The sequence below is a fragment of the Hippoglossus stenolepis genome, chromosome 23 (genome assembly GCF_022539355.2).
Source record: "Hippoglossus stenolepis isolate QCI-W04-F060 chromosome 23, HSTE1.2, whole genome shotgun sequence".
NCBI lineage: Eukaryota > Metazoa > Chordata > Actinopteri > Pleuronectiformes > Pleuronectidae > Hippoglossus > Hippoglossus stenolepis.
The window spans coordinates 11,470,669-11,496,415 of NC_061505.1; the positions used below are offsets into that span (position 1 = coordinate 11,470,669).

General features: G+C 42.5%; 1 protein-coding gene across 2 annotated transcripts; it reads right to left on the reverse strand.

The window, feature by feature from the left end:
• Positions 1 to 78: 78 nt before the first annotated feature.
• On the reverse strand, positions 79 to 25,741 carry gigyf1a (GRB10 interacting GYF protein 1a). Of its 2 annotated transcripts, none has more exons than XM_035149233.2 (26): positions 25,498 to 25,741; positions 21,012 to 21,620; positions 20,844 to 20,907; positions 18,792 to 18,921; positions 18,280 to 18,375; positions 17,982 to 18,099; positions 17,239 to 17,347; positions 16,669 to 16,871; positions 15,219 to 15,478; positions 14,961 to 15,081; positions 14,625 to 14,810; positions 13,183 to 13,334; positions 12,856 to 13,021; positions 12,477 to 12,700; positions 11,840 to 11,940; positions 11,584 to 11,678; positions 11,393 to 11,466; positions 10,983 to 11,120; positions 9,915 to 10,130; positions 9,573 to 9,793; positions 8,937 to 9,094; positions 8,573 to 8,739; positions 7,350 to 7,394; positions 6,837 to 6,981; positions 2,506 to 5,740; positions 79 to 2,355 (listed from the first exon to the last, which is right to left on the reverse strand). In XM_035149233.2, exons 3-25 carry the CDS (start codon positions 20,876 to 20,878, stop codon positions 5,676 to 5,678), a joined length of 3,225 nt encoding a protein of 1,074 aa, XP_035005124.1. In that variant the 5' UTR covers positions 20,879 to 20,907; positions 21,012 to 21,620; positions 25,498 to 25,741; the 3' UTR covers positions 79 to 2,355; positions 2,506 to 5,675. The 2 variants fall into 2 exon arrangements, with proteins under 2 accessions (XP_035005124.1, XP_035005123.1); XM_035149232.2 differs by having other exon boundaries at positions 11,584 to 11,684.
• Positions 25,742 to 25,747: the final 6 nt, after the last annotated feature.

The window sequence follows — 25,747 nt, forward strand, 5'->3', positions numbered from 1 at the left end:
GGCTGGTTTGTGTTTGGCTCAGCCGTGGACGTGTGGAAAATACAAATCATTTTAGGGAAATAAGAAACACAAGAGTCATTCACTGCTAAATGCTATTTATTCAGGATTTATTTTGTTCTTCAAACAAACAAAAGCCAAACTATTTACACATCTTTCAGTTGTTCTTTTCCAAAACGGTTTCATCAAATGTATGCTGTTATTTTAACAACATTCAAAAAGACTTATTATTAAGCGGGAGGAGCTGAGGCGGACTGGGACACAACTTTCATGAGGTCTTCTAGGCCGATATTGTTGGAGCTACAGTTTCCAGAGCTACAGTGAACCAGACGATCAACTTCATCAGAGGACGGGATCTTTTCTAAAGACAACAACCAAACATCCAGGGCTCTTTGACGACAATACTGCAGTTTCCCTAATCATAAAAGCCTTTGTAGTTCAGTAAAATAAACTGCAGACAAATACAGTTTACTCCTTTAAGACAGACCGTCTGACTAACGACTAATCCCACACAGTAATAGCTTTTAAAATCGTCACACATTTGGTATTTAATTCAGCATCAATTCAACAGTTGTGACAAACTGGAGCCGACTATGGCAGCTAACAATCTACCAGAACCTCAGCTAATCAAAATGTACAAGTCTGAGCGGATAGTATTTGGTGAATATCTGTAGCCATGTCGATTTAAAAACTGCATATTTTTTAGTAATCAAAGACACTAAAAGGGAAAACTACTCGTCGACTAAAAGCGCTCTTCCCGCACATCCAATTTGATATACATACACAGAACAAGACACCATCCACATTTGCGAGAAGTTGCTCTCAGATAACACACAAGCGACCGGCCGAGTCCTTCTCTATTCAGTGCCAGCCGAGGTGGACCCCAGCACGACCAGGGGCGACCCGAGGCCGCCTGGACCATGAAGCGACCCACTTCAAGGTTTAGTGTCAAAACCCACAAATAGTTTTTTTTATTATACAAGCCTGAATCGCCATCTCCAAACTGTAAAAAAAAAGTACCTCATCGTCTAAATGATTCAAGTCCCTGGAGTGTAGAAAAATAAACAACCAAAACGCACCAACTTGTTATCGGATGACCTGCCACTCTGGTTCAGTTTAGCCTAGAGCAGTGTCCCCAACAATAGTCATCGGAGACCCACACGTCAGAGCATCCCACCCCGTCAGCTCAGCTCCACACAGTACAGATTTCAGCCTGCACTTTTAGCAATAACCTACAAAGAAAATCGAAACAAACCCACTCTTAATTTTTTAAGGAAACCAAAAGGGCAACGTAAGCCAACCACCAGCAAAATCAGATTAATCAAAGACCAACGTTGCTGCATGTTACTGTAGCGAACTCAGAACTTTCATGGTGATCAGATGTACATTTTATCAATATAATACAGAATAGACAGTTCTGTTAGCCGAAAGAAAACAGTCTTGACGAAAGCTCTTCTTTCTTTAACTTTAGAGGATAGCTGACAAGGTGGTTTCCAACTCAAACTCATCTTTTCGAGAACATTTTCAGTTTGCGGTTCAGGACTGAACTATACAATTTAAGGCATGTTGAACAGAGAAATAAAGCAAAACCTATCGAGGAAAATCAAAAACACAAACGTTTACATTATTTACAAAGCTCAGCATTTATAGTGATGAGCGTCGATGCTTGTGAGTCTGCATTTGCCTTGTGTGATTTGCTATTGATGTAGCCCTGTCATGTGTGCAGACGTGCTTCCAGAGGAGAACCAATGTAACTGAGTGTACGTTGCTTTTGCTCCAAGTGTGCGTGTAGTGTCTGCCACTCCTTTGGACTCTTGAATCTATGTGACATGTAGCTACGTGTTTGTGTTTTGTCATGTTTCAAAGTCTTTTTTTTTTTTTTTGTACAATTCATTCAGTTCATCCAGTTCCACAGCTGCAGGGATTTACAGTGGCTTAGATGTAATCCAGCCACATCAGCCGAAACCCGACCCAGCTCTCCCATCTGTGACGTCTGGGCAGGAGGGCAGCTCCTCTGGCCGCTCTGGTTAAAAGACCTCCACCAAACCGCCTGAGAGTTTCACACCGAGGTGGATGATGACATCTGGGCAACTTGTGTTTCATTTATACTCTTGCCAAAGAGTGCTTGATCAAATGCCCATCCTAACACTTCCAACACAGATGAAATCCATGGTTGACAAACTTCATCTGGCCGCTGTCAAACTGATAATGCCAATGGCCTGCCCAGTCCAAGGTCAAGACAGAAAAGTTTCTTAGGGTTTAAGTTCAAAGGCCAGGTTTAGGGTTGACTGGTTTCTTGGCTTGGCTGTAGATCAGATCCTCCTTGTAGAGGGCAGCAAACAAAGCACAGCCAGAAGCCTGCGAGGAGACAAACAGAAGAGCACACAACCGTCATTCCCCACAACAATCCTGTTAGAAGCAAAGTTCCAAAAGCTTATCTGGATCACATGAAGTCATGAAAACACGGCAAACGACAAGCAAAGAAGAAATAAGGCAAACGTATCTCACCAATGTCAAGAATTTTTCCTCCTGCAGTCATGCTACAGCTCTCAAGGCAGTCACCGGGTCAGGAGATGAAGTGGAAGCATCCTCATCCAAAGCTCTTCGGGGTGTGTCGGCGAACACTCGTTGGAGCTTTGCAACCACAGCAACATCAACTTCCAAAAGCAACCATCAGTGAGTCTTGGAGACACTGCAGCATGTCCAGCACCTCAGTCCGTGTGGTTTTCCCTTCCATCCCTGGTTATTTCAGGGTTACTGGCAAACTAAGGGAAATTCACAGCAAAGACTCAGTCTTTCTCAAACCATTTTCAAAAAAAAAAATATAAAAGATTGGTTTTCTTGAAGAACATTCACTCCATGTAATCAAATGTCTCATGAATTTTCCTTCATCCATTTGTAAATTTTCTTTCTACTCTGAAAGGTAATACAAAAATATGACTATATACAGGAGGTGAGAGAAGACGAGCTTCTCTAGTCTCTTATTTCAGTTTGGGAATATCTTTTCGGTGACTTTGTCAAAGTCGCAGCAATCCTCCTGTTGTAATTGTGCTCCCATCCCCGAAATGGTACCTCACAGCTTGAATGAACAAAAGTGCATAGGTGAGTTGTTGAGGGCAGGGTGTGAGTGCTTGAGGGTTGAGGTGAAGACAAGTGCACAAACCAGGTGTACTCATGTCGCCCTCGCAGTTCCCTCTAGGGTTATGCAGCCCTGCACTCCGTTCGCCACATAACAGAGGCAATCCTTGATTTTTCCACCTCTGCTCCACGGTTGATCATCGAGTTTCAGGATCCACGACCACACGCTAAGGTCCAGTTTGAGGATCGTGTCCGTGTTGTTGTTGTGATGCCTGCTACTCTTCCTCAAAAAAATCCAAAGCCACTCAATGTCCATATGGCAGAAGCGCACTTGCAAACCCCACCCGTCTCATTTTAACCAAAAAAAACAAAACAAACATTGAAACAAAAAAACAAAACTGCACCCACAGATATCCGTGTGGTTTGTAAACAACCAAAGCTCCAGTATGGAATAGAAAGAGTCCTTTCTTTGAATTCTTAGTCACTATTTGTACGACCAGGATTGTAGAGGCAGTGTGTTCAACTGTTTCCATCCCAAGTTTTTTTTTCTTCTCTACTATGAAAATAATAAAAAAAGACCTCGCTGAACTCTGAAGCTTTTTTGTATTGTTTCCATTTTTGAAATCTTCTGAGGAAAAACAATAATATCTGGTATCAGCACGGGTTTCTTGTCATTTTTTTGGAATACATTCAATATTTTCTTAAGAAAGAAATAATACACACTTCACATGGCGATAATGAAACAAAAAAAATTAAGGAAAAAAAAATTAAAAACAACAAAAATAGCAGCCCCAAGTGCTCATTATCTTAGTCCAAATACTTTTTAAACTTTGTATATAATGTATATATTCATATATATTTTTCATTAAAAAAAGAAAACTCGTTATCAAATTGCAACAACGAATAAGTAACACAATATGCTAACATTTCATGCACCGTTCTGTGCACTTGCACATTAAGATGCTTTTTTCAGAGTCAGAAACTCGACACCTTTCATTCACAAGTTCGAGAGCTGACGAAAGGCAATGTGATCACACCCCAGGAAAACAGACTGGACTAACCTTCCGATGGATCACCCCTAGACTGAACTAGAATTATTTACGATACAAACTTTCATACTTTACATACACTGTGCTGAGCACTGACACACGTCACACCTGCTCTCAAAAAAGAGTTAATGTCTCAATGGCCATGCACCCTATCCAAGTTCTTAGGCACAAATGTGCATTCATACGCATACAAAAAAAGCACATGTATTCAAAATGAGTACCTGTAGTCTCAACTCATTTCTATGAACAATAAATGAACATGCACTCTCTCTCACACACACACACGTCTCATTCAGATGCACACACAGTAATGTCCCTCATGATTCGCCCTGTCTACCAGTCCTCACAGGTCCAGAGACAGCTCCCAATTGGGAGAAGCTAAGGGAAATAAACTAGTGGTGGTCATCAGGTTATGAGCGCGAAAGCTGACATTTACAAATGTATGCGTTTTCGAATTTCGTCTATCTGGGGAAGAAGAGCTGGTGAGAGAAAGGATGTGTTGTGCAATTGCCCTCTCTCTCTCTCTCTCTCTCTCTGTCTCTCTCTCGCATTCATACTCACTCAAAACATGGAGATCAAGTCCCTGTTTGGAGAAGGGACACACACGCACGCACACACACACACACACATATACACACATGCTCTAAACATGAGAATACAAAATTACCATTTAAACAAAACAAAAAAAAGACAAAAAATGGCCTCTTATGTTTCATACATCTTGGTAAGCAACAAAAGAAAAAGAGACATTGTGCAGACTGGTATATTACTGACACAAACCAACCATCTCACATCACTCACTCACTCTCAGTCATTCATACACATTCATAAAAAAATATTCACTTCTATAACTAACCCCATTTGTTTGATTTTTTTTGTTGTTTTGTTATTTCTTTTTTAGGCAAGTGCAAATCTTCAAGTTTTTTTATAATCCATTTTTCAATAGCTTTACTTTTTATATAAACGTAAAAAAATGCTAAACAAGAGAAATATCAACAGTGTTTGTCTTTTGAGAAAGGATTTGCTCTCTGATAAGGTTTCAACTAAAGGTCCCCCTGACTTTGAAAACCTAACAGCCCGACCATTCACCCCACCGACTGTTTCACCGCCCCCTTCCAGTTCTGATGCACATGCACACAGGTATTGTGTATGAACACACATCCCGTATGCGCACTGATTCCAAACGCTCTCACATTCACACACATGAAAAAAAAAAAAAATTCAAATCCCATCTCAATAAAGTGCATTAGTTCAGTATAAGGTGCTTAATCTTTTGAGTGCCAGAGGATACCCATCTTCCTTTTAACCTCACCCCCCTTCTCCCCTGCTCAAGTGATCAACTGGTGCAGCAGGGAGCCCTTTGCGTCTTTCCAGAGGGAAGGAACGAGTGGGAGGCGCAGATCCAGGCACCTCCACCCTGCACCTCCCCTCACGCTCGCTCCCTTCCTACCCCCAACCCTTGTTTCCCCCAGCAGTGCACATTCGTCATCAGGTTTGTCTGATTAAAAGACAGAAGGCCTCAGGTAGCTATTGCTGCTGCGCTGCGTCACATCAGTAATCCTCCACCATCTCCATCTCATTCAGGCTCAGACACTCCGCGTTGTGGAATGAGTACCCTGTAGAGAGAGCAGAGTGAGGTCAGAGGCAGGTGGGATATGGGGGAGTTTGAAGCACTGGCTGATACAGTGCAGGCAGGATGTGATCATCTCCATTTACAATTCTGTAGTAAGCCATGAAGACGTAAACGCTAAGGTAAAAGCTATTTTGCAGACTAAGAGCTCATATGTATGTATGTATGTACGTATGTATATTCTATGTCTAAAAAATTTGCTCTAAAAGGGAGAAGCATGCAAACGTCCCAGCCAGTCTAAATGGGTTTAAAATCTAAGTAACATCTGAAACAAGAACTCATCATATACCTCCCTCCCTCTGCCAATGAGCTTATGTTTTCATCACCATTAGTTTTTTAGTAGGATTGCGCACAAACTACCAAACCACTTTTATTGAGTATGGACCAAGAAAAAAATAACTTCAGGTGCAATTTGGTGGGGATCCAGATGATGATCTGATCTCAATACACTTTAACATGCACTTCTTAGCCAAGTAGAGCAAATTTGCATTTTACAGTATAAAAATTAGGTTTGCAATTTTATAAGCTAAAGGGAGTCACTGTCCTTCAGCATTGTGGGTGCAAATAACTGGAGACAGATCTCAGCCTGCAGACTATTCTCCTTGCACCACATTTTAAAATTCAGAATGCTGCATCTGTACCAGTGATTTCAATATCCAGTTTTATTGTTGAGACGTTTGTTTGGCCACCTGTTTCCTTCAAAGTTCAGGAGTGAGCCACATCTCCGTGTTCACACCCTTCATCCTATTCACCACTTGGACTGGGTGCGAACAAGCCATCAAGGAGATGTAATACCTTCTGCCGCTGCTTTAGAAAGCTGTACGAATGCATTTGTCATATAGGGTTCGACCTCATTTGATGTCTGTTGCTGATTTAATTTTCCATTTTAGCTTTTTGTTGTGTGTAAAGTCTGCCTTTGGTGTTGGAGTGTGGCGCTGGTATCTACTGATGAGGATGCATCCTGCATAATCACAATGTTAGTCTGTGGTTAAGCTCTTTAAACTATTCATGGAGCATTTTCAGATGAATCATATCTAAAAAAAAAGAAATCTGGATTATTAAATTGGAGTGAGGTCACATACCTAAGATGCTGGGGTCAGAGTGCAGCATCATGGGCTGTTTCTTTTTCATCTTCCCCCCCTGGTTGTCGTAGAGACCAGCCTTGCCCATGTGGTTGGTTTGAAACATTGACTGCAGGGTGCTTGGGTTCATACCTCGCATTGAGTCCTAAAAGAACAGAGCAGAGTGAACGACAAATTAATCCAACAATGCTAAAGATAATTGCTGAAATTAAAACTAATTTAGTTCTCTTCCCTGATTACATTTTAATATTTCATGCTATCAAGATGAGACTTGTTAAAAATTATGGGTAATGCAACTGCGAATAAATAAAAACAACCTGACTTGTATATCTGAGCAAAGTGCAAGCGGAAACAATAATTTCCTCGTCTGTAGGACACCAAATGTCAAATAATAATATGCAAAATTCATTATGTCCGTCATGACTGTTGGAGACAACAAACCCAACGACATCACTTCCTCCCACAAACAACTCCAAACCCATCAGTTTGTGTGTACAGTCATGTTTGGTTTACCTGCAGAGGGAAGTTCATGTTCAATCCAGCCACTTCCTTTGATAACTGGGATTGTAAAGAAGAGGAGAGGATGAATTTATTAAGGTCACACTTAGAAGGTTTCTATCAGTCATTTGCAGCTCATAGCTAGTTTCTTCAGTCACATTTCTGCCATGTCAATATTCACAAATACGTAAACTTCTTTTGCACACATTAAAAACAGCATCCAGTCTTAATGTGTAAATCAAAACACAGGTACAAAGAACTTCAGCCAGTTTGTTATATAAAAGGTTTTAACCCTCTGAAAACAGACGTCCCCCTTGGCCGCGAGAGATTGTTGTATGCATGTTGTTTAAATCATTCTCAAGTAAAAACCTTAATAGCGAGAACATTCATTATTTTTGTACTGGAAAGCCCTCTTCTGCCTCATCGTGACATTTCGTTATGTGTGGTGCAGAATGTGAGCTAGTGGCGGGAGAGGAGCAGAGAAAAAGAGCACGTCTCAAAAATGTTTTGCGGCTGTTACTTCTGTGGTAGCTCACAATCTGTGCAGCACATTGTGTGTCCACCTGGAATGAAATGTGCTATGTTAAAAATGTTTCATAAAATATTTTTAAAAAATACATAATATAAAAGTTTTGCTTGATATTTAGCAAAATTTGATGGTAAAGCATGTCTGCTTTATGTATTTTTCAAGTAATTTTTATGTTTTATTATAGTTTAATAACTTACATAACCTTTTATCTTAGGTTGCACTGATTTTAGAGATATGAGTTAAATGACGATAACCCCACAAATGACATCACAGTAAGCAAAAATGCCCATTTAGGCCCTGGCAGATCGTTTCTATAGCGGAGTTCAAAAGTTTAAGTGCATGTTACAGGAAAACAGCTGCTTAATGAATACCTTGTGTGTTTGGGGCAGTGAATGGGTAAATTGAAAGTCTGAAGCTACAGCAAATACAGGCACCGGCTCAAATGTAGAGAGTAACCTGGTTTGCTGCGTTCGGTCCCTCCTGAAAATGTGTCATTTTTAAATTGACAGATTTTGCATTTTTCACCACTTTCACCTGTAGCAGCCGTCGGTGAAAGTTCTGAGTTGAGAACCAATTCTCAATTTGGCCAAGTCAAATTTGTCATGAAAATTCAGAAAAACAAATTCAGCGCAATACTTACAGATAGAGCAACAGCCATATTGATCACTCTATACTGGGGGGGATAATAACTTTATAAGGTGAGGCCTACCTGCTGCTGCTGCTGTCTCTGTTGGTTGGCTTTCTGTTTGGCACGTCGCTCCAGAAACTGTTTGGCGAACTCTTTGGCTTCCACTGTGTCCCCTAGGTAGGACCGGATGAAGTCCAGCACTGCATAGGGTGACTCCACCTCCTTCAGGTACGCCACAATTGTGGCAACTAAATGAAGACAAACAATTTAAATCTTTAGTGATGCTGAAACTAAGGGGACAGAGGTTGAAGTCAATTCCCTCACGCACTTATACACTCATAAATATAGTAATCTATGTATGTAAATAAAATGCAACCATCTATGCTGAGGATGAACTTTCCTCACCCGTTGCCACTGCTAAAGATATAAAAGCTGAGCAGCCTACCATCCAAAGAGGAGGTGGAGTTGTTGGCAGAGGTGTTGAGAGCATGCAGCATCTGTTCACACCAGGTGGTGAAGCCATCCTGGGGCTTCATGCCCTGCAGCAGCTTCAGCAGCTTATCCTCCTCCTCTGTCCGCTTACGGCGCATCATGTACTGATCACTGCAAAGGACATAAAAGCAACAACAATAGTGAGCAACTGAAAGACATTAACAATATAGATACAAGCATAGATTCATTCTGCAATGCCACTTGCAGTGGTGGGTGTATAGCAAAAGGGATCTTTGGCAAAAGTTGCATAGTCGTCAGATTGCTGTGTAGTTTTCACACTACCATCTTTCACCAGGAGAAGCCTGACTAGTATGTCTGGTCTCCAAACTACATTCCATCACGAAAAGACTGCGAGTACTCCTCCTGTTCTTCTGTGTCATCCTGCTCAGAATAACACATCAAACTGGAGGAAAGGCTTCCTTGGACATCACATTTGTAAAGAAAAGAGAGCAGCTTGGGCCACATTTTTTTGTCTGAACCTTTGTAAGAGAGTGTCTCATCGAGAGTTCACATTTAGCTATTGGAAAATCAAGCTAAAAATGATGTAGTAAGAACTAGGCTTCAGTTAGTTTAATCTGATAGTACATACCTGAGTGACGGGCTGCTGCGGCTGTTCTTCAAGCCCATGTTGTTGTTGCTGTTGCCACGCAGGCCGGCCTGGTTCTTCACAGCCTCGTCCCACATGCCCATGCTGCCTGAAGAGCTTCCACTGCTGCTTTTACCCTCCATACCGCCAGGCCCACCCCACATGCCAACACCATCCGCCCACTGACCTCCCATGGAGGAGCTCCCCATTGACATGCCGGAGTGCTGGAAATGGAGAGATACACCAGGCTGATTATGGCGACTAAAAATGTTTGACTTTCTGTTTTCAATTCCTCAAACATAATGACATTATCTATATATGAAACCTCAGAAAAGTGAAACTCACGCGATCTCTCTGCTGCTGGGCTCTCTGCTGCTGCTGCTGCTTCAGAAGCCTCTCTGCCTCCTGCTGCATTTCCATCAGAGCCATAGCTGGGGTTTTAACTGCTTTGGTGAGGCCAGAGGAGGGACCCCCACTCCAGCCCGAGCTGCCTGCCCCTGAACCCTGCTGCTGGGGGGCCTGCTGCAGCAACTTCATGATCAGTTCCTGCTGCTGACGACACTACAGGAAGAAATGATAGATGTCAACGCTGAGTTGCTGTAGTCCTTTAATAACTTGGAGACGAACATTCAATGAGGATTCAAAGCCATCTGACAAATTTACGGGCCAGGCAATAACTCAGTCAACAACAAAGGATGTTCAGATCTGGTGTTAACATCTGTCCTGAGAGAGCCAATCAAAAGTGGTCATTACTTAGTACATGTGTTCACACCGGGCATTAAAACGAATGTCTCATGCGACCACTTCTGATCGGATCTCACTTTCCAGCTCAATATGTAACTAATAAAGACTGCCATTTGTGTTCCAGAAGACAACATTTAATTGTTTTTACCCAGTTTGACTTTACTGATGTGTCTGATGACAAGGTATGTGTGTGTCTGCGCGAGTGAGTCAAAGAGTGAAGTCAGGAGGGACTGAATGAACGAATGCTTGCAGCCATGAAGAAACATTTTACCAATTTAAGCAAACCATGATGAACAAATGGTTACCAAGTAAAAATCCGTTCTTTGTGAAATTGTAACAGGTCAGTAGAAAACAGCCGAGTAGGTCCTTCATGTGTGGCCCGGGACGCATCGTTGTTCACACAGCAATAATAATGTGGCCATACAAGGAATTAGCGTCACTCAGGATGGATGTTAATACCCGGTCTGAACAGGGTTTATACAAACTGATTAGCATGTAATATTGCGAAGCTTTCTAACTTCTTAATATTCATTTTGAAAGATTTGCCAATTTTGGTAAAGTAATTAGTAACTGGACACACTGAGTATTTAGGGATTCGAGGGTATTATTTTCTGCAATATAAAATCGAAATAAAAGGCGAAGCGAACAAAAAAAGTTCCTTCATCTCACCTGCTTGCGTCTGAATAGCTCCTCTTCCTCCCTCCTCTTCTGTTCCTCTTGTTGCCTCCTCTTCTCTTCTCTCCTCTTACGCTGCTCCTCCTCCTCACGCTTCACCCTGAGTTCAGCGTCTCGCCTCTCTTGCTGGAGCTTAAATCAAAACAAAAAGTCAAACAAACTCAGAGATCAGAGATAATTGCTATAGTTATTGGGCAGCACACACAATTTCATGTTTTGTCTAGCCAGCTTTTCCAGCTATAATGTTTCTGCTGAGGGTTAAATCCAATGAAACTGACATGAACAACTGTGTGAAATGTAACTAATGCACACAATAAATACATAGAGGAAGTATATGTGGGAAGTTTGCAAATGTACATGTAGAATTAGTGTTCAAAGTTTGAAACGCCCATGATTTTACCCACCTTTTGAAGCTGTTCGAGAGTTGGACCCTGAGTAGTAGGATTCATTGTTATGTCCCAAAGACTGGCTTCACCGCCTGCAGGGAAATGAAATGGGATCATCTTAGTCACACATGATTCACCATCTGAGTTTTTACTCCATGTGTAGGCGGGTGCTTGTGTGTATGAGTAACAAGCTGCAGTCGAAAAAGTACCGGATGGCTGTGAAGCTGAGGTATGCATGTCCCACATGGACCCTGTATCTGGCACTGACATCGATCTGTTCATCGAAGGCATCATACCCTGCTCACTGCACCTGGAAAACACGCAGGCATGCACCCACAGATTTAAAGTTAAAAAAAAGTTGCAATTTCCTCTGATGCAAAATGACAGAAACTAGGACACAAAGAAATTCATGGGAACTAATCCAGATATGCGAGCTGAAACCACCACACTCCCCCATAGACGCACCTGTTAATGAGCTGGAATAGCTGCTGCTGTTGGAGCTGCTGATAAAGAGCTGCTGCCGCCAGCTCCTGTTGCTTCTTCAGCCGCTCCTGGTCCAGGTTTCCCTGAAAAGGGAGGGAGGGAGAAGGAGAGAGAGAGATCTCCAGTAAGTATACTGGATCATAGTACTGAGGACACACATCTATACATAATCCCCCTCGTTCCAACTTTTTCCACTGGCATCCATGCATACCATTTAACTGGGAATACACGCTAATGTTGAAAACTTACCTTAAAATTATGTACACCATGCTGTCATAGCTGCACAAACAATTACAACTGTATCAACTAACTAACATTACAGCCAGTGACTATTACTGGATGATGTTGAAACTTTTCATTTTAATAAATGATGTTTGATTATTGAATGTTTCTTTCTTCTGCTTTCCAACTCACAGACTATAGATACAGATGGGAATCAGTTAAGTGTAACAGTTAAAATGACAGCAGTGGTGTAATGGGGGGATTAAAAAAACAAAGCCCCTCATTTCTTTATTTGAACTATTTTGTAAATATCTACCAACATAACATGTCTATTAATCTTCCTTCCCCTCTACATCCCACCCTCCCCACACTTTATGTTTGCAGAGTTCTGACTCACAGTCCCAGCGGTACCCCGGGTGGGCTGCGGGCGCTGCGTTGGTGGTGGCTGTCTCACCAGCAGGGGCGGCGGGGAGGGCCCTGGGGCGAAGGGTACGCGGCCCCACATTTTGATGACGTCCCCCAGGGGCTGAAAGCCCTCATCACAGCCCCGCTTCACCAGCAGGGTCATGGTGAAGTAGCCAGCCTGGAACCACTCACACATCTCCACCGTGGTGAAAGGACCTGGTAGAGGGTGGAAGGGACAGATGAGTTTACAATGCAAACCCTGTAATTACAATAGATTGCTGCAATCCACCGAAGCAATAATTATGAACTAATATGCCATGCTTGCATATATGAATAGATACAAGACAATACATTTCGAAGTTTGAGAGTACCCTGGATTTCTCCCTGTGGGTCCTTGTAGAACCACTTCATAGCGGCTTCATGAGACAGTGGTAGAGCGGCTGCAGTGTTCCTGCTCTCCTGCTGCTGCAGAGCCTGGGTGAAACACTCCTCCTCCAAAGAGGTGTCCTGTAGTGATGCCACCATCTTCTCTGCCTCCTACACAAACAGTCCACAGCTTCATTGTAAATTCAACATAATGACCCGAGAACATACTGGGGGAAAAATAATCATTAGCTGTAAAAACGATTGTTCAGCAGTGTCAAATTCAGTTTTCTTTATGGGACAGTAGGTTGAAACATGCCTCCCGTTGTTCTTACCTGCTGCAGGTGCTTCATGCCCTCATCATCCTCATTGTCTCCTCCAGATGGAGGGAGGAGAGGAGCAGCAGAGGAAGGGGGTGGGGGAGGCAGAATGGAGGAGGTGGTGCTGGGGCTCAACCGGGCCTTGGAAATTCCTATCGGAGCCAAGTCTGACAAAAAAAACAGAGAGAACAAACATAAGGAAAACAATTTTTACTATGTCCATTAATGAGATGGGGATGATGTCGGATGTGGAGGGGTAGAGCCACCTACTGGTTCTCTATCGGATGCACAGGAACAGCAAATTCAGTAAACAAGATATTAAATGACTGGGGCTAAACATATTGTATATCAAAACTAAAATATCAACATGACTGAATGTCCAGTCTATTGCGCTCACACACAGTCTCTGTGCAGAGTCTAACATTTTGTGTAGTTTGCAACAGTCAATGAAGACATAGGGCCCTATTTTTTGCACCAAGGTGCAAGGTGCAGTTGAATGTCCAGTGCATGGGGAGCGTGACTGTGCGTTGACAGGATTCCCCTGGCACATCAGAATTCGGGGAGAGATTGAGATGTACTGGGTGTGTTAGCAGCGGGAAAACCAGACATCAATTATAACTTCCAATCCTTCCCTTTAAAAAGGTTTATCCAATGAAATAAAAAAATTGTAACAGGATAGTTTACAGCTTTACCTTGTGACAGCAACCCCCCACCCCCTCCTCTTGCAGAGGAGACTCGGGCAGTAAGCCCTCACCAAAATGGCCCTACACTGTTGCGCACTCTCCTTAAAAGGGAAGGGTTAGGGAAATATAAAACAATGTTTGGTTGGTTCAGTCGATCCCCACCGCGAACACAGCCAGTGCATCTCAATCTCTTCCGGTTATCAGATGCACCAGGTGCATCGTGTCACGCCCTCTACCCCAATGATGTACGGAAATAGGTCCATGTTTCTATTGACTAGTAATTGCAAACGTTTCCTTAGGGTCAGTGCAGACAGTGTGTGTCAAACTAAAGCCTATTATAGAGGCTACATCATGTGATTAAGTGAAACGTTTCATCGGCCATCCAAGAGGCTTCTTCAGTTCAGTTCTTCAGGTCTGAACCTCACGCGTGTATAGGTTCAGATTACACAGGGTTGTGGTCTAAGGGTTGTGATTGGATTGGAGTGTGATTGAACACATACGCACACATGCAACAGGCTTCACCTGCTGCTTAGGCAGTGGGAGGGATTAGGCAGGGAGACATGTTGCGGTTCTGTCTTTGTGCATCGTGAACTGAAACCGTGGACGTCTGGACCGCGTATTTGGTGTGAGAAAAATAAATCATGTATTGAAATAAAATTATTTTAAGAATCGATAAACTCCCTGTTAGGGATGGGAATCTCTAGGCACCTCACGATTCGATTCTGACTCACAGGGCTATGATTTGATTATAAAATGTTTGAGAATTTGATATACCTTCACGATGCGTGCTGTTGGTCTTGACAGGGTGGCTGTTGCTCAGCTGAGTATTATCCACAACTGTGCATGCGTTGCTGGGTTGAGGCTCCAGGGATGGAGGGGTACAGTGTGTTGGAGGAGAAGAGGAGGGTGATGCTGGCTTTGCCTCACCATCAACCACAGCAGAGCCAGTTTCTTTCATCTCTGTGGGGTTACAGTGGAGGATAGGAATGAAAATAAAATAAAATGAAATAAATGGCCAATGTTATAATTAATTCTGGGCCAATTATCAACACACTATCTGGATGAAACAGGGTGCAGACACATTCTGGTATCAGAGAAATATTTCCTCACCGTTGTCTCCTTCAGGGCTGTTCCTCTCAATGTCAGTGAAACTCTCCTCCTCTTCCTCCTCCTCCTCCTCCTCTATCCCCTTAAAGTCAAACTCATCGTCCATTGTGTCCTTGCCACCCTTCTAAAAAAAAAAAAAAAAAAACAGGAAATGCAGAGAAAATGAAAGTGTAACAAATGCTCATAGACATCAATGAGGGCAGGCAATAAAATGGTATACGGTACTGACCAAAATACAAGATAAATAAACAGTATACACACCCTCAAAGGCATGAAGGCTCCAGAGGAGTCAAACGTGCCCATCTCCCCATCTTCCTCATCTGTACACCACTCAGGCAGGCCGTCCCTGTCGTCCTCTAGTCCCTCACTGCCCGCACGCCGGCGACCACCACCACCACCATGACCGTCAGATTCCCGGAAGTCGAAATCAAACTTCCGACGACGACTCTCGCCTGGGCCGGTGTGTTCCCGCCAGCCTGCTGAGCGAGGACAGCCATCTGACAGAACAGATACTGATGATACTAGGAAATAAGAAGTGATAGAACTCATCAATATATAGATCAAACAGAGTAGGTGCCAAATGAAAAAAAAAATGTACAAAAACAAGTTATGACAGTTAGCCAGGCAGTCACGTGGTTAAGTCTCAGGATTTGTTATATCTCACTAACCAAGCTATGGTAAATAAGTTAAATCATGATGTTTGAAGGTCATGTAGTCCCTTAAACTAATATATCAAACCTTTCACATGTGTGATGTTTCAAGAGCAACTCTAACTTTTGTATGAGCCAAATGCAGTTACACTAATTTCAGTTGTCACATCTGGATTTAAACTTCCTGAAAGCCACAGTATTGCTGATCACATGGAGAAACAGAAAGGACAGTTTACAGACTGGTCTATTCCTGGTCAAATGTAGGATTATGGTTTACAATAAAAGCAAAAGGTTGTGGTTCTCATTTTTTGTTTCCATCTGCTTCTGAGGCTGAAAATTTAAGGTTTTAGTGACCCTGTAATGGCGTAAATTTTTTACCTCTGGATCACAGAGATATTGGCTCTTCCTCGTCAAAATCCTCCTCCCCCATGCATCTTTCACCCTGAACATTAGCTAGTGGTTCATCATTCAATTGTCATCTAAAATCAACTATGAATATATCCACACTACAACAATTGCATCTGAAAACACTTCAACTCGCCTGGTGTCCACACTACTCCGGAGTTTTAGAGTTTGCTCAGGTGATATGCGTTTTCAGGCGTGTTAGAATGGACGGGAATTAAAACCAATACAGAGACAAACGTTTTTGTGGACAGAGATAATTTAGTTTGATAACGCAACATAGTAGTATGGATGTAACCTCAGTCAATGTCATTGATGTTTTCATCATCATAAATGCTGTACTGTTCTTCAATATCACTCCCCTCACACAGGTTGTAACCCATTATCGGAAATCCACCTCCCATAATGTGTTTCACCTTGCAAACATGAATTTCAGCAACTCACTATGCATTTATTTGTCTTAAAAAACATCACATATAATGTGTGCACATCTCCTTCTGGTCTTTAAATTGGAGATATGCAGCCTACGCTGCATCCAGTCTTAATGGGTTTCACCAAAATGAATCATCAGGCCCTTGTTGTGTGCATAGTTTTTGTTTTCAACACAAACACGAGTTTGAAGCAGTCCAACACTAAATAAATATTTGTATTTATCATACCATCTCTGCGGGATAGAGCAAGTCTCCAGTTGGTGCCTGGCTCCGCCCCCTCCTCCTCCTCCTGCTCCTCCCGGAGGGTGCGCCAGTTATCGCTGTCAGCCCTTGTGAACTCCTTCCTCCCTGGAGCCACGGGGGCTACAACCTCTTCAAAGCCAGGACGCCCCACTTCCCGCCGCAGTGGCTTCTCAAAACGACGCTCACCCCTGAGGGAAAGAGGAAAATGGCAGGAAGTTGTATCAGTTCAGTGATAAACAGAGGAAAACAATCCCAAAACATTAACTACTTTTTTTTGCGAGACAGACATCCACTTAAAACTTGCATCTTGACAAAAAAGATACCAAATCTAAAGTTCAGTCCATGCTGATGGTATGAGAAGATTAATTACCACATGGGAACAAGAACCAACTAAAACACCAGAGCGGATTATCAAGTTTATTACACTGGATGACAGCTCATTTTACTAATGGAGATATACACCTTTCACTATGTAGTTATTGGATGCATCATTTGTCTAATAATTCTAAGGACACTTCTTAAAGTTCTATTGTGTTTGCAGGAGGATTTTCTTACCGGTCATCCCAGCTCTGGCTGCGGTGTATCTCTCGCCCACTGCGGCCAAAACCCACCTCCACTTCCTCAATACTTCTTTGGTAGAATGCACCTTCACCACGACCTCGTCCTGATCACACACACAAACCCAGAGCGTGTGTTAATTTTTAATACAATCATCATCTGAATCAAAGAATTCCTAATTGACTCTCTTCAGTATAATCTGTTCCAAGTTCTCTATTCATCTAATTTAAAATAATACAAACAACACTTCACATCCTCCCTTACATCCCCTTCAAGCTGCAGACAACTACACACACCAACGCAGTTGTTTCCTTGGCTGTCCAGAACCGGACAGGCTCGTGTTTATGTTGGCTATTGACATATGTGGAGCGATAATCATGCACAAGGTGGGTTCATAAGCGCAGACGTTTTAGACAGGTGTGGCTGGACAAAAGGAGGACTATTTAGACAGGCCAAGAGGAAGTGTGCTGCATCAAGATGGTGGAAGAAAGGGGGGAAATAAACACTTGAGTGGTTGGCTTGAATAAACAGTTTTACTTTCCCTGGATTAGAGCCATTGTAGTTTCAGGGTTTTAGGGTTTGGACAGCATCTCTGTTGCTGTTGGACTCGTTTTAGTTTCAATGCAAGTGGTGGTGGATTTATGAGTGCACTCAGGCTGAATCTATGTACTTGTTTCTTCGCTATTTCCCCCCCCCCCCCATTCTAATGGGTGTGCGGGATGTATTTTTCTTTTTTTTACCTCGACCGCCTCGTGCGGCCCCTCGTCCTCGGACCACTCCAGCTGGGGCAGCTCCGCTGACCCCTTTTCCCATGAGCCTCAGCACTGCCACACTGTTCACAGACATGGAGAAGTTCCTCTGCGACGAGAGAATGGAAAGAGCAAAAGGGAGGAATGTGAGGCATGTGAGCTAACAGCCACATTTGTCAAGCAACAACAGCTCTGAAGCTGAGGTTGTATTGTAAATACCATGTGAGGGGCTAAAACCGTTCTACATTAGCAGGTATCAGTGCAGTTGTGAGAGTTGTTTGTGGCAGACCTGCTCCTCCTCAGTGAGAGGCACCAGTGCCAGTGGCTGCATGGGCTCATCCTGCAGAATAGCAGCAAACTCCTTATCCTGCATGTCCTCTGGGACCTAAGATGAGCAACCACAAAAGGTGTTGGGCATCAAAATCATCCAGAAATCAGAGCATCCTTATAGCTTTTAGTATTGCATAAAACAAACAACCAACCTCGGTAGAGGTCATCAATTATGGAGACAGGGAAGTAAATGGAAGGGATGTAAAGCCCTTATTGCCACTGGTCAAAAACCCCACTAACACCCACTAACATCTGGATTTTGTCTGCGATGAGTATGGCTACAATCAGCATTCACTCCCTGGTTAAATGACTTTTATCAGCTCCTGCTGTAATCGGCAGTGATGGAAGCGTGTTTAACAACGTTTGAGAAAACCTATGTATTCCTGCTAAATTTGCTGTAAAAGAGATAGAACAAGAAGAGTATGTATATTTCTTATGTGATCCATGGAGTCCTAAGGGAAGCCCACTTACCTTGTTGTCTTTGATATAAAGTGCTAACATCTCCTCTCGGCCGTAGCGGTAATCGGCCAGCTTGTACTTTGGCATGGCGGGGGAAGGAGGGGGGGACGTCACACTCCCCCCACTGGACAGTGCACGGAGCCTGTGTGAGGAAGAGCGAAAAATAATTAGGGTAATGAATTTCTCACATCAATGTTTCTTGAATGGATCTCAAACAGACAGAAGTTATGACTTAGGTGGACTGGTTTGTTTCCACTGTAGAAAATGCTAGTGTGTATAAATAATCAACAGTATCAACGCTTGAGGAATTTAATAATAAATCTAATGTCAGAATTTCAATAGGTGCAACTGAAGGTTTAAACTTGAAAGCCACATGTTTGCAGCACTTCTCCCTGATGACTGACTTCACATATACTGGAGAAATATCACTTATTAATAACTTGCTGCAAATTCCCTGTTAGCACATGGTACCAAAAAAAGTGAGAGCACTATTGTGTAACAAAAAAGTAATTTGCGTCTGAACTGGAGAAAAAACATTTTATATAAATAAAACAGCACCCATCTTGCAGCAGGGGAAAAAAGGAATTTACTAAATGTTCTGTAACAAATCACCTATCCTCCTACGCAGGTCCCCCTGAATAGACTTGGCTGAACAAAGATAGCTTTCCAATCTCCAGAATTCATTTTAAAAAGCTATTACTAGCAGGCCGGTTTCCAAACCCCTGCTGTTTAACAATGGCTCCATTCACATGCCTCTACAAAGTGTGTCATTGACTCACAGTCCCACATCAAAACCATATGCAAGTCAGAGATGTGGAGGTGGGTGTGAGCTGTAAAAGGTAAAAGGAAAAGATCACGAAAGACCAGTTGGTAGCATGTGCCATATCAAAGAGGATAAAAATAAGTGGAGCAGCAACTCAAATGCATAATATGAGGTAAGATGCCGGTAATAGCAAAGAAATCTTTTTGCATATTTGTATCGACTTCACTTGCTCTACCTCGGCTATATTTAGCTTCTCTACCTAATAAAACAAATCATTAAATCTAGGATTATCTGTACGTTCATGGCCCTCATCTTAATGAGTGGCAGATTCTTTTCACTTTGAATTTTATCACGATCACCAACTATACTCGCAGACTCTAGTGCCAACAAAACCTCTAATGGCTGGACACAACTTTGCAACGCCCACAGGCTTTAGAAGATGTGTTAACATGCTGGCCAGACGGCTGTATAATGCTGTGCTCTGTAGCTATGTTACAAGGGCATGAGGATAAACGTGAGCTGGAAGGACCGTTTGAGAGGAAAGCAGCTGCAGATGTGTAAAGAGAGAAATATTCTGCGAGGCTGGCACTGCACCAAGAATGCACACAGCAGTCACAGGCCGTTAGAGATGGAGAGCTACCAACTCCCCCCGCCCACCGAATTAAGCGCTACACAAACATTGACTGAGGAAGAGGAGAAACAACAGAGGGACAGAAAGCAGGGAACAGGACATGGCTGTGACCAAACCTACATTCTGACTTCAGAAGCCTGTACTATGAAGCGTCCATACAAGTGTTAGCTTTATATATATATAAAGCAAATATATAGGAGATCCTCCACAGGCTTCAGCTGTGAGTGGTCGAGCACCCGAATGATGCAAAAAATTTAAAAACAAAAAGAATACAAGTATCTCAGAATTAAAATGTGTTTTCATACAAGTAGGAGACAGCAACAAGATGCCAAGAGAGTTTTATGACATTGCTTGGTCTCTTAGTCCAGAGCCAAATATACAAATGTTTTTTCCATTGATGATCTACTGATTATTTTGGTCAGTTACTAGTTAAAGGTGTCAACAAAAAAAAGAAGTCTTCAAATAGCTAATGCCGGTGGTTTTCTTCTGGAGGGGAGGGTCATGTGAAAGAGTCTGACGAGTTGTCATGACCAAAAAGACCAAATCAGCAAGCGGTGGAGAACGTCTACATTATCGTTTCAAAACATCTTCCTTTCTGCTCGCACAGACTAAAACACAGCTTTCAAAATACAATAGGATCAAAATAATGCAAAGAAATCAGATAAATTACCATTCTGGGCCGAAGTTAAGAGTCTCAGCAGTCATATTCCTCACGTCGACACAGAACTGAGTATCTGAGGAGAAACCAATGATTAGTTAGTTTTAGGGTTTATAAAAAAAAAGGAACACTTGTAAAAATGAATTGGCAGAAGAATAAATGCGCCTCTGACTGCCTTACCCTGTCCAAGTGATCGGAGCAGGCTGGACTGGGCTGGACCAGGCTAGAGCTGGCTGGCTTTAGTTAGGCTTAGGTGACAAGAAGGCTGAGTGGTGCTTAAGCTGTGGTCACAGAGCTCCCCAAACACACAGACACAAAGAGAATAGCTGCCAGTTTCAGGTGCTTGAGGAATACCAGGTTATCAGGTCCTAACTAAGTAAGGAAGGGGTTTCGACAATAGTTTGGAGAATGGAAGCTCCTGCTACTCACAGCCGAAAAAGGTTGTTAAACATAAAAAAAGAAACAAAAAGAACCTCGGAAAACAATGATGGAACAAAATAAAAACACTCTTGCTATTAATAATATTTTCTTTCTTCCTTTTTTGTTTTACTACAGCAGTTATATCTCACATTAAAGTTAAAAATATGAACTGATTCATCAAAAATGAAATATCAGCCGAAAGGATGAAACAGGCTGCTGGAACAGCTGCCAAGAGCAGACGCGACACGCACTCCTCTTCTGCTTTCTCTCTCTCCCGCCGTGCCCTTTTCTCTCACTCCAACTGAAATGTGGATTGACGGACACCCTCCAGGTAACTCCGTTATTTGCTGTCCTCCTCCCTTTGCACCACTGGGGGAGAAAAAAAGAAGGGAGAAATGGGATCAGAGAAATCAGACAATTAAAACAAACATGGCGAAAATATTGTTAGAGGTTAGGGCTGGGCAATTAACTGAAAATGTATCGGAACCAACATTTATAACCTCTAACGACCTAATTTTGCTCATGTCGGTTAACACTTTCCCCAACGTGTGCATTCACAAACTGTCGGGTTTCCTTTACGTTCTGTGCCGTATGCCCCCATGTCCTCCCTCCTCACTCCCCCGCGCTCACACTCTGCAAGGTATATCATAATATATATCATTAATCGTAATCGAGGTAAAAGTTTGAAATAATCGTGATATTGATTTGAAGTCATATTGGCCATTAGAGGTGTACACTCAATAAATTAGCTGATGGTAAGATACATTTTCACAGCTTGGCAGTGGGCCTTTCTTGTTATAGGAAAGGAAATGTAATTTGATTTTGTGTTGTGTAGCCTTGACATACTATATTCGAGGCAGCGTGCCTTGGAATCACTGAATGGCACCGGCCAGATTTGATCAATCCGTTACAGCACACTGAGCTGGGAGAGAAAACACAGCGGTTTTCCTTCACTGAATAAATGAAACGGCAAACTATTTCGAGTTTAGTGTTCCACCATGGGCGAGTGTTCCTGTCGCTCACAGGAGATTTTCCATCCAGAAATGTAGGGAGTCCATTTCAGTGATGTTGTGAAGCAGCTGCTTCTAAATGCATGCAGCTGGTTGGGGACGGTTATTGAAAATGTCATGGCAACTAAACCAATAACCTGGGAACTGCATTTCAACAGATAATCGCGATTCATGCAAGCAGTGCTACTGTGATATTGAAAAAAAAAAAATTCCATCCTTATGTTCATACCGAAAAACTTAGCAATGTTACACACATTTGTTTGATGGAAAATTGTTGTCATAGTTTTTTTTAACCATCATGTAAATCACTTCTCAACTAGCTGAATACAAGATGGGACTTTTCAGGGTGGGGGATATGCCATCATATGCAGTGGCATTAATATTATTCCCAGGATTTACTAGCATAATCTTACATTTTTCAGAAGCTCTGGTGAATTCCCTGTTTTGTAGTGCTGACGGAAGTTTAGTTACACTTTTTATACCCTATATAGTGGACTCGTTGTACCCCACAGTGCATTGTGAAAACTAGTGTGCAACCGATGGTCATTAACCGAGCAATATATACCATCATGCATTGCGCTCAGAGTTGACAGGAAGAAAAATGGCAGAGAGACGAGAGAGGGCAGCGCGTCTCAGCCTTCTCTCTCTAGCAATTCTACTCCTGCTTATTCCAATCAAACAATCTGAATCATCATGAGGATAAAGACAGACAGGTTTATATTAGCTGGCATTTTCACAAATCAATTTTAAAACAGTCAGCTTTAGCGTATATCCCTATACCATGCATATAACATTCTTTTACCTTAAAGTTTTAATACTAAAAGGTAAAATAACTGAGGTTTATTACAGGATCTTCCATCGGTCGATATTTGTTGCTCGTCATGATCCTGCAACAATGACGCAATTACCGGTGCAGGAAAAATGTACTGCGTAGTCCGAAGGTTTTTTTTTTCTTCTCTTTCTCTTGAGCTCACTATATCGTGCTCTACACACTTTATAATGAGTAGGGGTTAAAGAATGAATGGGTGATTTTTCTTTCTAAAAAGTCTAAATTATTATTGTATCACGGAACTAGCAGACACGTGTATTTGAACTTTAATGTCTAAATGATGACAGTATCAGGGGACTATATATTTAGGTAGCTTAACTAACACATTTCTAACAAATTAAACCAATTACAAACACTTTTTTGTTATTGCCCCGGCTGTGTGCAATCTTGTAATGTAGCGGGACTCTGTTGATATGCTGGACTAAACTTTGATACAGATGAGTCAGAAATCAATCATCACTCAATGATTGCATTCATATCAACTACCTCGATCACAAGTCTTAGCCATTGGCACAGTCAACTTTTTGTAAAGTTTGATGAAATAACTACCTTAGACTGCTGAAAGAAATCCTTAAGGAACAGAGGCTAGTTAAGAGAGAGGGGCAGGATTTAAGGGGATTGTCACAAATGATTTGATACAGTCAATATGAATAACTTCTATTTTAAGACAAGCAAATATCAGCTTTTAGTAGATTTCATCAGGGTGTTCAGTTTTAAAGGGTTAGATAACTTTCCTGCCTCCAACTTCAGCAGTTGCGAAATAGAAGATCCAAACGCTTGCATGTCAGCACCATGTTTAATTCGATTCAGCTTTCTAATCATAAATACTTGTCACATTTATGCACCTGATGACTGAAGACTGGCAGAAAAGTTCAACCTTGGCCAGTGTAAAGCAGGAATTCAGAAGTTCTTTCAGATGTATATACTCTTAAAACTATTTTGCTGTTTTGTTTTATTCAATTTTGACATATTTTATACATTATACATAAATCAAACTATTGTATTTCAGAAATGTCTTGGAAACTTATTTGTCAGTCTTAGTACCTTTGACTGATAAAACATGGATTTCCAGGCTGTTTTCAGCGAGCGCTGAAACTCACGTGACTAATTATATCCTCCCTTCAACTGTTGGGAGATCAATTTAAGAAACTGGAGATGGTGTTGTTTGTGTGAGTTTTGTCATTGTGGTGTTCACAACTGGGGAAATGAGGCCACAGGGTTTGAAAAGTGAGATCACACATCTCCTCAGACCTGCTTAACACAATAAAGTCCTCTAGGCTACTGATGGAGTTGTCTCATGCACATGTGGGAATTATGTTGATATTGGCCATCAAAATGGCAAGCAATGATAATTTGGTGACAACAGCGACTTTAAAGTAAGGACACATTTGACACTATATTTCAACTACAGCACAGATTATTGTAAATCACACAAATTATAGTGAGATCACACAAGCTTTAGCAAAATCCCAATAATGGGGGGAACAAGATTTGATGATTTGACAGAGGGGAGGGAGACTTAGGAACATACAACTTTATCCCAGACGTTTTCAGGCCGCTGTATTAGTTTGTAAGTTGACTCCAGACTTATGGCCACAAGTGAACAACAATCTGCGTATTGGGTGTGTAGTGACAACTTTGCACTGAGCAAACTGAGACGAGATCACTGGGGAATGAACCTGTGTTGTGCATGTGGATGTTTGTGCATTTCAAAACGTGGCGGGACGGCGTGATCACGGGCTGCTGCGGGGGGGGGGGGAGCAGATTGAGAAGCTATGCTAACGCTAACTCTACACGCAAACCGCTGTGTAACTTCCAACAAAATGATAACAGCTAATTGTTTGGTTGTGCGAACTTAAAGAGAAAATAGCCCGAGTTGGCGTTAGCTGTCGTTAGTGGTTGCTAGCCACATTAGCTCAAGCACTCTAACGTCTTTCAAGCCAATTAGCATAGATCGGTTTATAGGGGCAAAGTGGGGTAAAAACAGTGGCTAACGAGTAGCATTCGGCTAAAAAAATATAGTAGTCACGATGTGCAACACAGATGGAGCGTACTAGTTTGCTACCTAACCTAACACAAGGTATGCGCTAGTCGTAAAGGCCTTGGCTTGCAGGTTCAAATGACACCAGATATGATGGCGGAGGGGGGCGGAGTGTTGGGCTCGGACTCCCCGGCCTGCAACGCCAGTGTTCGGGCGACCACCTCCGCTGCGCTGTCGGTGCTCAGCTGGGCACCGAAGCGACGCGAGCGAAAAAACACAACGACGGAAAGACAACAGGGCGTTGGTTTGTTTTCTCGCCGAGGCACAACACGGCGGAGATGCCCTCCTCGCAAGCCCGTGACGCGAGGTTAGCGCGTTAGCTCGCGTTAGCCTGCTAGCTAAAAGACAAGCTGCAGAGAGGCTTACCTTCACTGTGTGTAGCTACCAGACTGCTGGTCTGCGCGGTGCGGCTACAGCCAATATGTCGCCTGCATTGGTCTCTTTAAACACTGTAAACGTATTCATTCGACAGAATCGCACTTCCACAAAGTCGTGCTCCGCGTTGTGTTCACTATTTCCCCCCGCTCCTCCGACGGTCGCTGCTGCGTATCAGTGTGTGTCTGCTGGCTCCCAGTCGCTGCTCCTCTTGTTGTTTGTGTTTCGGAAACATGGCCGT

Bases quoted from the DNA above. Each gene is read 5' to 3' on its own strand.
- gigyf1a (XM_035149232.2), bottom strand. From the start codon at position 20,878: ATGACTGCTGAGACTCTTAACTTCGGCCCAGAATG. The intron at 13,335-14,624 runs GTATATCAAATT...TTTTTTTGTCAG, and splicing joins CAACAGCACGCATCGTGAAG to ACTTGGCTCCGATAGGAATT. The intron at 8,740-8,936 runs GTAGGCTGCTCA...GTCTTCATTTAG, and splicing joins CTCCACCTCCTCTTTGGATG to TTGCCACAATTGTGGCGTAC.